Source organism: Momordica charantia (assembly GCF_013281855.1).
Source record: "Momordica charantia cultivar OHB3-1 chromosome 7 unlocalized genomic scaffold, Mcharantia_2.0 BLBB01000007.1, whole genome shotgun sequence".
In the NCBI taxonomy this organism is placed as follows: Eukaryota; Viridiplantae; Streptophyta; class Magnoliopsida; order Cucurbitales; family Cucurbitaceae; genus Momordica; species Momordica charantia.
Window position 1 is genome coordinate 11,556,971 of NW_028275165.1, and position 13,300 is coordinate 11,570,270.

At 31.9% G+C, this 13,300-nt stretch overlaps 1 protein-coding gene across 1 annotated transcript; it reads left to right on the forward strand.

Moving 5' to 3' along the window:
• The first annotated feature begins 9,887 nt into the window (after positions 1 to 9,887).
• On the forward strand, positions 9,888 to 11,978 carry EMB3101 (Tetratricopeptide repeat (TPR)-like superfamily protein). Its single transcript, XM_022302110.2, has one exon. The coding sequence runs from the start codon at positions 10,240 to 10,242 to the stop codon at positions 11,752 to 11,754; it is 1,515 nt and encodes a 504-aa protein (XP_022157802.1). The 5' UTR covers positions 9,888 to 10,239; the 3' UTR covers positions 11,755 to 11,978.
• Positions 11,979 to 13,300: the final 1,322 nt, after the last annotated feature.

Below are 13,300 nucleotides of genomic sequence, written 5' to 3' on the forward strand. Positions count from 1 at the left end.
GTCACAAAAACAGCAAAATTATTGCCTTTTTTTTCACATGTCACTATCACTTGCTTTCTTTTTGGTTATTAGGATCATTTGCTTTCTTTTGGACTTTGCAGACTCTGTCTGGAATCCAAAGGTTTCTAATATTTTTTATTTTTATTTTTTTATTTTTGGGTTTCTGTTATAAAGTTGGTCAAGGAATGTTTTAGGGGATCTCCATAGAATTCTTTGGTTTTCTCTACAGAGAGCTTTTTGCCTCTTCTTAGTTTTAAATTTTTTTTGACTTTCAACTGATACAATTTGCTTGGAAAATGACAATATTCATGAAGTGGAGCAAGTCTTTTGAACTCTTAACCTGTTTTTAGTACATACTTTTTGAGTGTTTTGTAGGATAATGGATTATTGGCGACTATTGATCCGTAAATTTGGCCGGGCGAAATTGTTAAATTCGTATTGCCCTCCTTGATTCTAGTTTTCTTTTCCACCACTAGTGTTATAAACTTATAAGTGGACACAAAACTTACCAAATTTAACCATACATCATATTGAGGGGGACGACCAGAGAGGAAAACGATCGAAAACGATCATAGTTGAGGGTATGGTAAAATCAAGAGAGGGAGACATCTTGTTAGGCAATGGGCAATGCAACGTGGTTGGTGATAAAGCGGATTGCCAGGAGAGAGAGATTTATATGTTGAGTTTCTAGGCTTTTTGGTTTGAGGTAGGGTGTATTTTTGTATTAATTTTTCAAAAAAATACACCTTATTTCTTCAAATTATTTGTTCCATCATTGACCTTCGTCGTATTTATTCCTCCATTGACCTTCGCCGTATTTGTTCCTCTGTTCACCTTATTTTGAATATTTTTGTTAGTATAATTCTCCTAAAAATTGGTTAAGAAAATTTAGAATTAGAAAATATTGGTAAGATTCTAAAAATATTTGAATTAACCTATAATAAAAACCGTTTTAGGGAGGGTAATTTCGTAAGTAGTAGAGATTTTCCTGTTTTTATAATGACTATTATTGAAAATTAAAAGTTGTTTAGCCTTTTTTAAAGTTTATTTGTATCTAGGGATAATACATGACTATTTAAACATCCTAATTACATAAAAGGATGAAAGGTATAGAATTTACACATTTGTCATGAAACAACCTTGTTTAAGAGGGTATCCATCACATAAATTACTTAAATATCCTCTTGTATATACAAATTAAAAATGCAAAATTGATTAATTGGAAGGTTATATTTTGGATCCCATAATTTTAGCTTAATGATACTTTCCAAAACTAATTAAAACCCCAAAATATCAACAAAAAAAAACCCCCCAAATTCCCCAAATTTGAAAACCTCCCAAAATATCCCCCAAATTCCTTCTAAATCCCCCAAATTTGAAAACCTCCAAAAATCCCACAAATCCAAAAATAACAATCATCCAGACCATGACGTTTAGAACTTCAATTTTAGAGGACCCGAACTATTTGAGACCAACCAAAGATTAGTATCATATCTTATGTATATATAACTATAAGATATATACACATATAAGATATATACACATATATATAATATATCCCCATATATACAAATATAAACGGGAAGACTAAAACTATGAGACGTTTAGAACTTCAATTTTCTATACCCTTTCTACAAAATTACTTGACAATGCGAGTCAAAGTTTATTATCATATCTTATGTATATATAATTATAAGATATATACACATAAGTACTAAAAAAAAAAGATATATACACATAAATAAAATATATCCCCATATATACCAATCTTAACGGGAAGACTATAACTTACGATTGGTATAAACAGAAGGGGACAGGAGACGAGGAGCGCACTACTCGGCGTCAGAAACGTGCAAAGACGTCGACAGAAACTTTATTCGGCGACGGAAATTGAAGGTCTGGAACGACGGCGAAGAAGGAATCAATACCTCGTTGATGGAAGCCGTGAAGGTCTGAAACAACGACGGCGGGAAACAAACACGGTGGTTGGATGGCCTAGTTCATCATCACAGGAGGGAGTTATCAAACTTTAGCCATCTGGTTAGTAATTAGGGACAACTAGAGGAATAACTAAATTAAATAGTTTGATTTGAAAAATGACCAAAATAATCAGATATCATAAAAATGGCTAAAGAACAGTTAGAGCTTAACTACGTGATTTTATGTAGACAAATTTACCCTCCCATCAAAATAGGTAAATTTACCTACCATTTCCCCTATAAATTCATGACGAAACTACCCTTCAATAAATCTGTAGTACACCTAAATTGTAGGAAAGAAGATAGTGAATGGAAATTATAGAGTTCAAAAATTTTAAATAACATATAGATTTCAAAATTTCCAAATTTGTAAGATAAATCTATTGAATACTTTGATATAAAAAAAAGATTGAATCAAAGTGTAAAATAGACTAAAAAAACGTAAAATCAAATTAGAAAAGTGGAAAAATAAAGATTGAAGCTGTAAAGTACTGTTTTTAAAATTATAGATGGAGCAGTTGAAGATTAATACCATATTAGGATCTATTATGAAAGGGAAGACAACTCAAATGACTTCTTCCCACTTTTGCCTTTTAACTTCTTCTTCCCACACTTGCCCTACCTCTTCTTTCCTAAAATCAAATAAAATTTGATTCAATCAAGTCTCAAGCCCCTCAAGCCTCGTGCGCCTCAAGCTTTCGGCGTCCCTCTTCGGCGTACACAATCTTTGGCATTCCTCTTCTCACTCTTGCTTATCCAACAAGGGTATTCATCGATCGATTTTGAATGTTGTTTAAATAAATGAGGTTTAAATAATTGACCGTTTGTTAGCAACCTCCAATATTCAAGAGATTTTGTTGGACACAACCTGTTTTTAGGACACCTTGTAGATATGGTCAGTTGGGGAGATTATATTGAAAATATAGTTTAGATTAAATAATAAATAATAAAAATATTGTTAAAACTAGATTGTCAGATATTTTAGTTTGCAAAAAAAAAAATAATAATAAATTTTCAATCTTAAATCTCATCTTAAATTTCAAATTTCAATAAATTTAAACACAGACCTCAATTCTGATGTTTCAATAAATATCATTAGTACCTGAAACCTGTCAATTCCGATGTTTTTTAACTCAATGTAACCATTTTATTGTTAAATTTTTAAAAAATGTATTGTAAAAAAATCAAGAAATCCAATTAGATTCCCGTAGAACTAATTGATACTCATTAGGAACTAATTAATTTTAACAATATTAGGAATACGCATTCTTATTTATTGGTTCTACCGGACGAATTTTTTTTGGGGCTTGATTCAATGGTTGAATCTTGTGGAGTTTTTTTTTCGTTAATAATCTAATTTTCTAAGAACTGGGTTTGCTGCAATAGGAAGATTCTGTCGAGTAATGTTTCAGTAACTCGATGACTAATTCTCATATATCAAGAATTAAAATGCAGCTTCTTAGATTGTAATAATCGTGACATATTAGTCATGAATGTTGATGGACAATGATAACCGAGTCAAAATGGTCATCTACTCATAGAATCCTATATCTACCCCGTTGTATTGACGTCTCTTGCTTATTTTGTGAGATAACCTCTAGTAGCCATATATTTACGCATCCATCGTATCTCTCCCTAGGTAAATATTAATATATGTTTCCTTGATTGCTAATATGCATTTTTTATTTTGTTGGTTTTGGTTACCTTTTTGTCATATTTTATGCATTGATCTTTGTTCCGATTTAGTGATAAAGAAAGATTATGTGATGCAAAATATGACTATTTTCTGCAGATAGTTTTCAATCTATTTTCGACGTCTGAACTTTCACTACCCCGTAGATGGTGTTATATACGGGGTCAGTATCTACAACTATGTCGTAATCGTTGCACCTGACATCCGCCAACAGGGATATGACCCACGCCACGTCCCTATCTATTAACAGCCTCATAATTATCGACTTGCCAGTACCATTTCTGAAAAGTGAAAGATGTTTTTTTTCCTTCTAGAAAATGAAGATCTCTAGAGATACATTCACAGAGTTGTTTTAGGGTGAAATCGAATGGAATTGAAACGTGCCCGGTAATGAACCCTTGATAATTGTTGTGCTCGTCCCAACTAAAATCGTGGCTAACAATGATCGCATAATGTCCCCACGTTGATTGATTTAATTATTGAAAAAATGTAAAATTAAAATGGGTGGGGATTAATGATACTTTGTGTGAGAATATTAAAGAAACACTGTATTTAAGGTTGCTGATTACAGTGGAATGTTCAAACCAATTAGTTAGGTTTGTTTAAAAAAATTAAACACATTTTAAACTTGTTTGAATCATATACGTAGATTTGGTGGTTTAAATTTTGTGGAAAGATTTTAGAAATTATATAGATTTTGTAGTTAAAGGTGGTTTCAATATTAAGTATGATATAGTTAGATTTTGTGGTTTAAATTTTGTGGAAAGATTTTAGAAATTATGTAGATTTTGTAGTTAAGGTGGTTTCAATATTAACTCGATAACATTGCTATTTTAGGAGAGATTTAAGGGAATTAGAGAAAGACTGCAAGGGCAATATAGACATGAAATGTGTGGAGGGATAAATAAGAAATTATACACCTCCCCTAAAATCTAAGAAACCAACTTTCGCCATATCATGCAATTTAGAAAAACTTTGGTCATTTTGCTTAACGATAACCTGTGAGTAACCGTTCCTAAAGATTTCCCTAGTAATTAAGCTATTGGAGCATAGGAGCAAGCCCATGGACTGTTGGCCCATGGTTGACCAGTTGGGCCATGGTTTGGGGCTGACAAGTTGGCCTGTGGGCCTTATCCTTTGGGCCCAGCCTGCATTTGTGGTCTTAGTTTTCAAAGTTCAAATAACAATAATACATTGGATAAGCTATTTTGAAAACTTATTTTCATAAATGTCCAATATTTACAAATTTTAAAGTTTTAGACCTTTTGATTAAAACTTTTTCAAAATGTCAAATTTGTCCTTATTTATGACATTTATATATATTATAATTAATCTTTTATTTAAATGCAAAAGATTAATATTCTAAATTTGATTTTGTAAAAATTAAATTATATTGGAGCTTAAATCAATCATTCTCATAATTCCTCAGTTTATTCCTTAACAAATTCTACTAAAGACTAAAGAATGAAATTTATTACAAAATATTCAATTATTCTAGAATTCCTAAATTTATTCCTTAATATATTCTACTTTTTTCATTTCATTACCATTTTTAGCCAAATTTCAATAATATAACCATTATAACATACACTTTTATATATATATATATGAAAATATAAACTATAGCCGGTTATAAACTTAAGCAACATGCACTTAACAATGGTGATATAAACTATAGCCATTATAACATACACTTATATGTAGATATAACCTATATCTGACTATAAAGTATATACGACTATATCCCTTTACAATTAACAAACAAAGCAAATAACCTACAAACCTTCTGGTCGGCGACTAGACAATGGTCGGGATAAACGGAAAGCTCGAATCGGTTGACGGGCGGCCAGTGACAAAAAAGAAACCTCGGGATAAACGGACAGAAACAATGGACGGGCGGCCGGAGACGAAGGAGAAGCTAGACAGACTATTCCAACAACGAAGAAGAATGGAGGCGATGACTGGAAACGAAGGAACACAGACGACGGCCGGAGACGAAGGAATGGACGGAAACAGAACAACAGAGGAAGAAGAAAAGTCGGAGGGAGGAGGTTTTCGAATTTTTTCAGAGGATTTTGGGAATTTGATATTTTTTTATTCTTGGAAAGTCTAATTAAGCAAAATTTAAAGGATTTAAAATGTAACCTCGTAACCAATTTTGGATTTTAAAAATTAATTAATATTGAGGTGAGATACAAAATGATATGTTAGTAAATTGAGTGATGGATATCATCTTAAATGGAATTGTTCCATGACAAAAGTGTAAATTTATATCATTTAATCGTAATTATAGTGTCTAAATAGTCTATCAACGTACTAATCCCTTCAAATAATTGCTATGCATCCTTGGGCGCGTGATTGGTAGAGATTAATTTCACCCATAACAACAATAATCTTTTGGGGTTAGGAATTATTGGTTGGGAAAAATATTCGTATAGTGAATTCTAAAGTCCTTGCTGGGTACGAATAACTATTTCGTTTTTAGTTTTTGGTTTTTGGTTTTTAGTTTTTTTAAAAATAGTGTTGTTTGATAATCGATTCAATTTTCTGTTTTTTGTTTTTCAAAAATCATTTTGAAATTCGATGTAAATTTCAAAAAAAAAAAGTAGTTTTCAAAACAGATTTTTGTTTTTCAAAATTTGATTTTTTCTTTTAATAGTCAACTTTTTTTTTCTTTATGATATTTATCTCTAAAAAAACCATTCATTTGGATCGACAAGCTTTTTCAGCCCAAAACTAGAATCAACGTAATGAATGTATCTAAGATTATCTATGAAAAGATATATTCTATCCATATTGATAAAGGATCTCCTAAACAGAGTGTCGAAGGAACACAACCTACCAATTAATGAGTTCCGAAGTTTGCACGTAAAAAGTTTGGTTCAGTAACTTGAAAATAGACCGCATAATAAATTAAAGCTAAAAGTGCCAATACCAAAATAAATTTCTCTCTACAAAATTTATTTTTATCTCTCTAAAATTTTCATATTTTGAATATTTATTATTATTTATCTCTCTCTTCAAATTTTTCTGTATTTTTATTATTTTTTTTCTAACAGTCCAGTTTCATTTTTCTCTGTAATAATTTAATATTTTTCCGAACTTTTTTCTCTTTAAAATTTCGTCTTTTATAACTTTTCTTTCCTTCCCAATCTATTTTTTCCTCTAAAAATTATATCCTCTTTTCTAGTTCAATTTTCTTTCACTGTAATTTTTATTTATCTTTGTATTTATTTATTTTCTCTAAAAATTATATTTTGAATTTTGTTTTTATCTCTAAATTCTTTTTCACTGTAATTTCTCTTTCTTTTTAATTTTTTTTCTTTTACGTATCTTTACCTCTCGACTTTACTTTTTTTTCTCTAAAATTTCTCTTTTTGTCTTTAACTTTTCTTTCATTAATTTTTTTTCCTAAATATTTTGATTTATCTCTAAAATTTATCTCCCAAAAGTTTATTTACATCTCTCTAAACTTGTATTTTCATGTCTTACATTAGGGATGACAAAAATTCCTGTAGGGTCGAGCCTATAAATAGGGAATGCATGTCCCGACCCCATCTCCAATTCAATTTTTAAATAGTTAATATATATTTATTACACTTTTTTTATACTTAAATTCTAAAAGTAATTAAAAACAATTATAAAACCGATAATTTTTCTCGAGAATATCTCTCGAACCGCATAACGAGGTGGAGACGGAGACTAAAAATTTTCACGAGCACGAGAGTGAGGGAACATCCTCACTCGCATCCATGCCATTGTCATCTCTACTCTACATAGAATTTTCTCTCTAATATATATTTTCTATTTTCTAACTTTTTAAAAACAGAAAACTAAAAATTGTTACAAAAAATGTTTGATTTTTCTGTTTTAGAAAAAAAATGTTATCAAACATCCAAAAACAAAAAACTAATAAAAACCAAAAATAGAAATGGTTATCAAACATACCCATAACTATTTCGTTTTTTGTTTTATGTTTTTGAAAGTTATGTTTGTTTGCTCGCAATTTTTTTAAGTATATTTACACATTTCTTAAAAGCACATTTACATTCTTAACCATATTTAAAAAAAAAAAAACAAAAGTTGAAAACTATTTTATTTTTTACTTTTTTTTTTAATTTCGCTAACATTTTTATAAAGGAGGCAGCAAAGCAAGGAAATATGTAGAAGTAGTACTAACAAGCCTAGAAAACCAAAAACAAAATGTTATCCGACGAGGCCAAAATTTTTGGCTAGAATGATAAAAATAATAATGAAAATGAGAGGGAAGAAGAAAGATGTTGGAAATTTTAATACTGTCTAGTACCTGCTTCTATTCACAATTTTGCATATCATTAAATGATATTGTTATTTTGTTTCATGGACCATACACTGTTCAAAGTTCGAAACGGAAGTGGAAAATTTTCTATACCACCATATACTAGAAAATTTTTCCAATTTTATTTTTCTTAGTCAAATTGAGAGCTTTTATTTGCATCAACTTTTCTCACAAATTTGTGAGTACAAATTTGTATACCCACTCCTTGAGAGAGTTTGTAAATTTGTGCATTCAAAATTCCAAATCTTTGTAAGGGTTGTTCTTGAGCCCGAAAAAGAGCAGTTGTAACGGTTTGATCGTGAACCGTAGAAAGGATCGGGTTTTTTCTTGCTTTCGAAAAAATAACATTGTACCGATTTGACTCCTACTGTGTAAAGAGTCAGAATTTCAATTTACAACTTAAGAGGTGCTTGGGAAGTGCGGTAGGACAATTGTGTCGGACCACTATAAAAAGTTCCGGTGTCAAAATTCTTTTACCATATCTCTTATTTATTTTTGCAATTAATTTTAGAATTTTAATTTTTGCTTTAAATTTCTCTGGTTTTCCTTAGAATTTATTTTATCCTAGTTTGTTAAAATTGCATATATCTATTATTTTTGTTTAAATTGGGCCATTTATTAAAAAATTTACATTTTGTTAATTAAACCCTATTCACCCCTCTCTAACAAAACCCTATTCACCCCTCTCCTAGGTTATACTGATCCAACAGGACACAATAGTGGTATAAGGACCCTACATGCCACAATTCTAAAATAAAATAGAGTAGCAAAAGATTTAAGGCTCATTTGATTGTCAATTCGGATTCTATTTCTTATTTTTAAATTCAGTGGATTCAATAAATATATATTTTTGTTAGCATTTGATAGATTTGTTTTTAAGACAGTTTCAAATTCTATAATGGCGAAATTTTGAAAATAACATTTTTACGTTTTTGAAGTTTTTAGATTTTGAATTTGAAATTTGAAAAATACAAAATTTCATTAAAAAATGTTAAAAAAAACTTTTGATAAATATATTATTTCATCTTATAAACTCATTTTATTTTTGTTAAAATTAAAAACATGTAAAATATAACATATTATAAATTATATAACATTGTAAAATAATCATACAAAATTTATAACGAAAATGGTTAATAAATTAATTAATATTATTTTAGATTAAACTAAATATTTAGTTGGTAACTGCTACTCGTTTATAAATATATTTCTAGACGCAAGTTGGACATATTTTTAAAAGCATGCAACTCAATTTTTTTTTTTCAAATTTATGTTTTTTTTATCATCAATCAAATTCAAACTTTAAAATGTATTAAAAATTATCAATTAGGCTGTTCCTAAAAAATGTTTGAAATTATTTAGAAAATGTTGACATTTTACATGACACATAAATTCTAACCTATTTGGTAGCAAGATTCGATCCACTCATCAAAAAGTTCATTCTTCTAAGTGACATGTCGAGGCATTATGCACGTGTACAAAAATGTTAACAATACAATAATTTAACAACACACTGTTAAGTGTAATCACTAAGTGTAGCCCATTGTTATTGTACATAGCCCATTATAACAGAAAAGCCCAATAGTCTAAGTCTATATATATGGGCTCTACATTTGTATACTGCAATGGATTAATGAATAAAAATTCATTCTCTCTTATACAAGAATCACGTTTTCACACACGAGTATTCTACTAACATATTTTAGCAAAATATTTAATTAATAATTTTAAGAATCATTATATATATAAGAAGATCATAACTCACAAGTTTTTAATTGGAGATATATATGAATTATCATTGAATTAGCTCGTTTTTTATAATAGCTCACTGTTTAACGTACATATAAAAAATTTGAATCATAACTCAGAATATATTATATATATATTATATAATTTTCAAAAGTAAAAGGAAAAAGGGAAAAAAAATCTCAAAGAAGAAACATCGCCAAAAGTTAGGATACGCGGTTGGGCGCTCTCGCCGAACTTGGAGGGATCCGCGGCTGTACATTTCTGTCTCTGAGAAAAAGAAAAGGCTATGGCTATGTCCTTAGCCGAATTCCATTTATTTTTTTAACCTTTTTTCAAGCCCACACAGAATCCGACCAAACAGGTGAAGTTCTCCACCTCTGAACTTTCCCTCTGCACATAAGGTGTTTGTCAAAATGTCCGTCCCTAAAATTTCTTAAATTCACTTGATTCTTGCCGCACTTCCGTGAGGTTTTGGTCACTTGAATCAAATAAGTGGAGCTATGACTGTAAGGTGGCCAAGGATGTTAACTCCCACACACCTCTCTCAGATTATCAGGAAGCAGAATAATCCCTTTACAGCTTTCCAACTCTTTAAGGAAGCCAAATGTAGGTACCCGGGTTATCGACACAATGGTCCGGTGTATGCCGCAATGATTGATATACTCGGAAACTCGGGCAGAGTCGTCGAGATGAGAGAAGTGATTGATCAAATGAAAGATGATTCTTGTGAGTGCAAAGATTCTGTATTTTCATTTGCAATTAAAACGTATGCTAGTCATGGATTACTGGAAGAAGGCATATCTTTGTTCAAAAGCCTCGGGAGATTTAACTGTACCAATAGAACACAAACTTTCAATACCCTTTTGGAAATCCTGTTGAATGAGTCTCGGCTTGATGCCGCTTGTCAGCTTTTTCAGCAGAGCTCTTATGGTTGGGGTGTGAAGTCCAGAACTCAGTCCTTGAATTTGCTTATGCAATCTCTTTGCCAGAGAGCTCAATCTGAACTTGCTTTACATATCTTTCAAGAGATGGATTACCAAGGCTGCTATCCAAATAGGCTGAGTTATTTGATTCTAATGAAAGGACTGTGCCAAGATGGAAGGCTTAATGAGGCCGTCCATTTGTTGTATTCTATGTTTTGGAGGATTTCTCAAAGGGGCAGTGGAGGGGACATTGTTATTTATAGAACCCTTTTGTATGCTTTATGTGCTAATGGAGAGGTTGAGCAGGCTGTGGAAATACTTGGCAAGATATTGAGGAAAGGACTGAAAGCCCCCAAGCGAGTTCATTACCGGATTGACCTCGACCAATGTAAGAATAGCAAGCTCACCATCGATGAAATCAAGAGGTTATTCAATGAAGCCTTAATCAAAGGTGGAATTCCCAGCTTGGCTACCTATTGTGCCATGGCTGTTGATCTATATAACGAAAACGTGACCGATCAGGGAGATAAAGTGGTGAGCCACATGCTAGCTAAAGGCTTCAGGCCACCATCCTCGATCTATGAAGCAAAAGCGGCTGCATTATGCAAAGAAGGAAAAGTTGATGATGCAATGAGAGTAATTGACGAGGAAACTGTGAAGGGAAGCTGTATTCCATCTGTTGCATTGTACAACATCGTTCTGAAGGGTCTGTCTAATGAGGGCAAATCAACAGTGGCTTTGGAGTATTTGAAGAAAATGGCAAAGCAGGTCGGTCTTGTTGCAGACAAGGAAACATACAGTATTTTAGTACATGGACTTTGTGCTGAAAATAGATACATTGAAGCATGTAAGATGTTGGAGGAAATGGTTATCAAATCGTATCGACCTTGTTCCGACACGTTCAATACGCTAATCGGAGGTCTTTGTTCGATCGGTAAACAATATGAAGCAGTGATGTGGTTGGAGGAAATGATTAGCCAAGGTCAATTGCCTGAACTTTCTGTCTGGAATTCTTTAGTTTCATCTGTGTGTTTCAATGTGGCTGGCACCGATGTTTGGACGTCCGAGGTCCTACAACAAATAAGACATTGATGATGATCCAGGTCGGAATATTTATTAGGTATAAATCTCATTTTGGTACTAGATTTATTAGACTTTGGTCCTAAAACTTCCATTGTATCTATTTTGACCTGATATTTTAGAAAGTAACTATTTTCGTACTTACTGTTATTCTATAGTTAACTATTTGACGACTTCGAAAATGTATATTAAGATATTAATCTGAACATGTGTCGAAACTATAGATTGTTTGAGTAGATATTGAAGGGTAAGGACTAAAATAGTTATTATCTTACAATTCAAGGACTAGAATAGACATTTTGAAAGTTAAGGCTCTGTTTGGTAACGATTTTGTTTTTTTTTCTAAAAAATTATGCCTACTTCGTCACAACTTCTCTAGTTTGTTTTAATCACACTTACAACCGACATTTGAATTCTTAACTAAATTTCAAAAATAATAACAATGTTTTTTAGTTTTTTGAAATTTTCCTTAGATTTTGAAAATGTTTTTAAAAAGTAGATAAAAAAAAATTGTAAATAGTGTTTATAAGCTAGATTCTGAAAAGCAACGAACCAAAAACGAAATGGTATCAAAACAGGACCCAAAAGATTAGCTTTAAAGGTTTTGAGACTGAGATTTAAACATTATAGTAATGTAACATAGCTTTGGTTGTTGATGAACTACTTGGAATTCTGCTTCATGATGACTCTTATTCTATTTTGGTGGGATTGAGCCTCAATATTGTTCATACTTTGAATTAGCACTCCTTGGCCTTCTCTTTCATATTAGATCAGCCAAAACACCAGCATAAGGGTCATTGCTAAAGATTGTTGCTCATTGGTTCTTTGAGTCTAGTAGCTTTTGCTTAAACCTTGTTGGCAACATTCTAAAACTGTGGATGAAGGTGCTTAACATCTTACGCTTGGGTTTAAATGGAGAGTTTATGAAATCTGAGTTTAGAAAAACTACTAGGTCTTTTAACAATTATTTTATTTTATTTTATTTATTTTCATGTTCGGGCAAGCTTACCCATATCTTGACTAATCATGGGACAATTGTCTAGTAGGGATGGCAACGGGGTGGGGCGGAGTCGGGGGCCATCCCTGCCCCGTTGGGGATTTTCCCCCATCCCCGCCCCTATCCCCGAAATTTTGAGGGCGGGGATTCCCCGATTGGGGACGGGTTCCCGTCCCCATTATAAATATATATTTTTTAATTTTTTAATTAATTTTTCTTATTATTAGTTTAAAAAGTGAAAAAGGTGGCTAATGGAGGTATTAGCTTGAGTTTTTTTTTTAAAATTAAAAAGTATTTATAAAATTAATATATATTAATATTATTATATAAAAAAATAGAAAAAGTAATAAAAAATTAAATGGGGGGTCGGGGATCGGGACGGGGTGGGGAGACCGATCCCCGTCCCCGCTGGGGAACCCGATTGGGATCCCCAGTTTGACTCCGTCCCCAGTCAAACCGGGGAATCCCTGACCCGATCGGGTCGGGTACCTGCGGGGACCGAGTCCCACGGGTATTTTTGCCATCCCTACTGGTCTTACTATACTTGGTTGCCAAGGAAAC

Coding starts and splice junctions, on each gene's coding strand:
- EMB3101 (XM_022302110.2), top strand. CDS start 10,240: ATGACTGTAAGGTGGCCAAGGATGTTAACTCCCACACACCTCTCTCAG.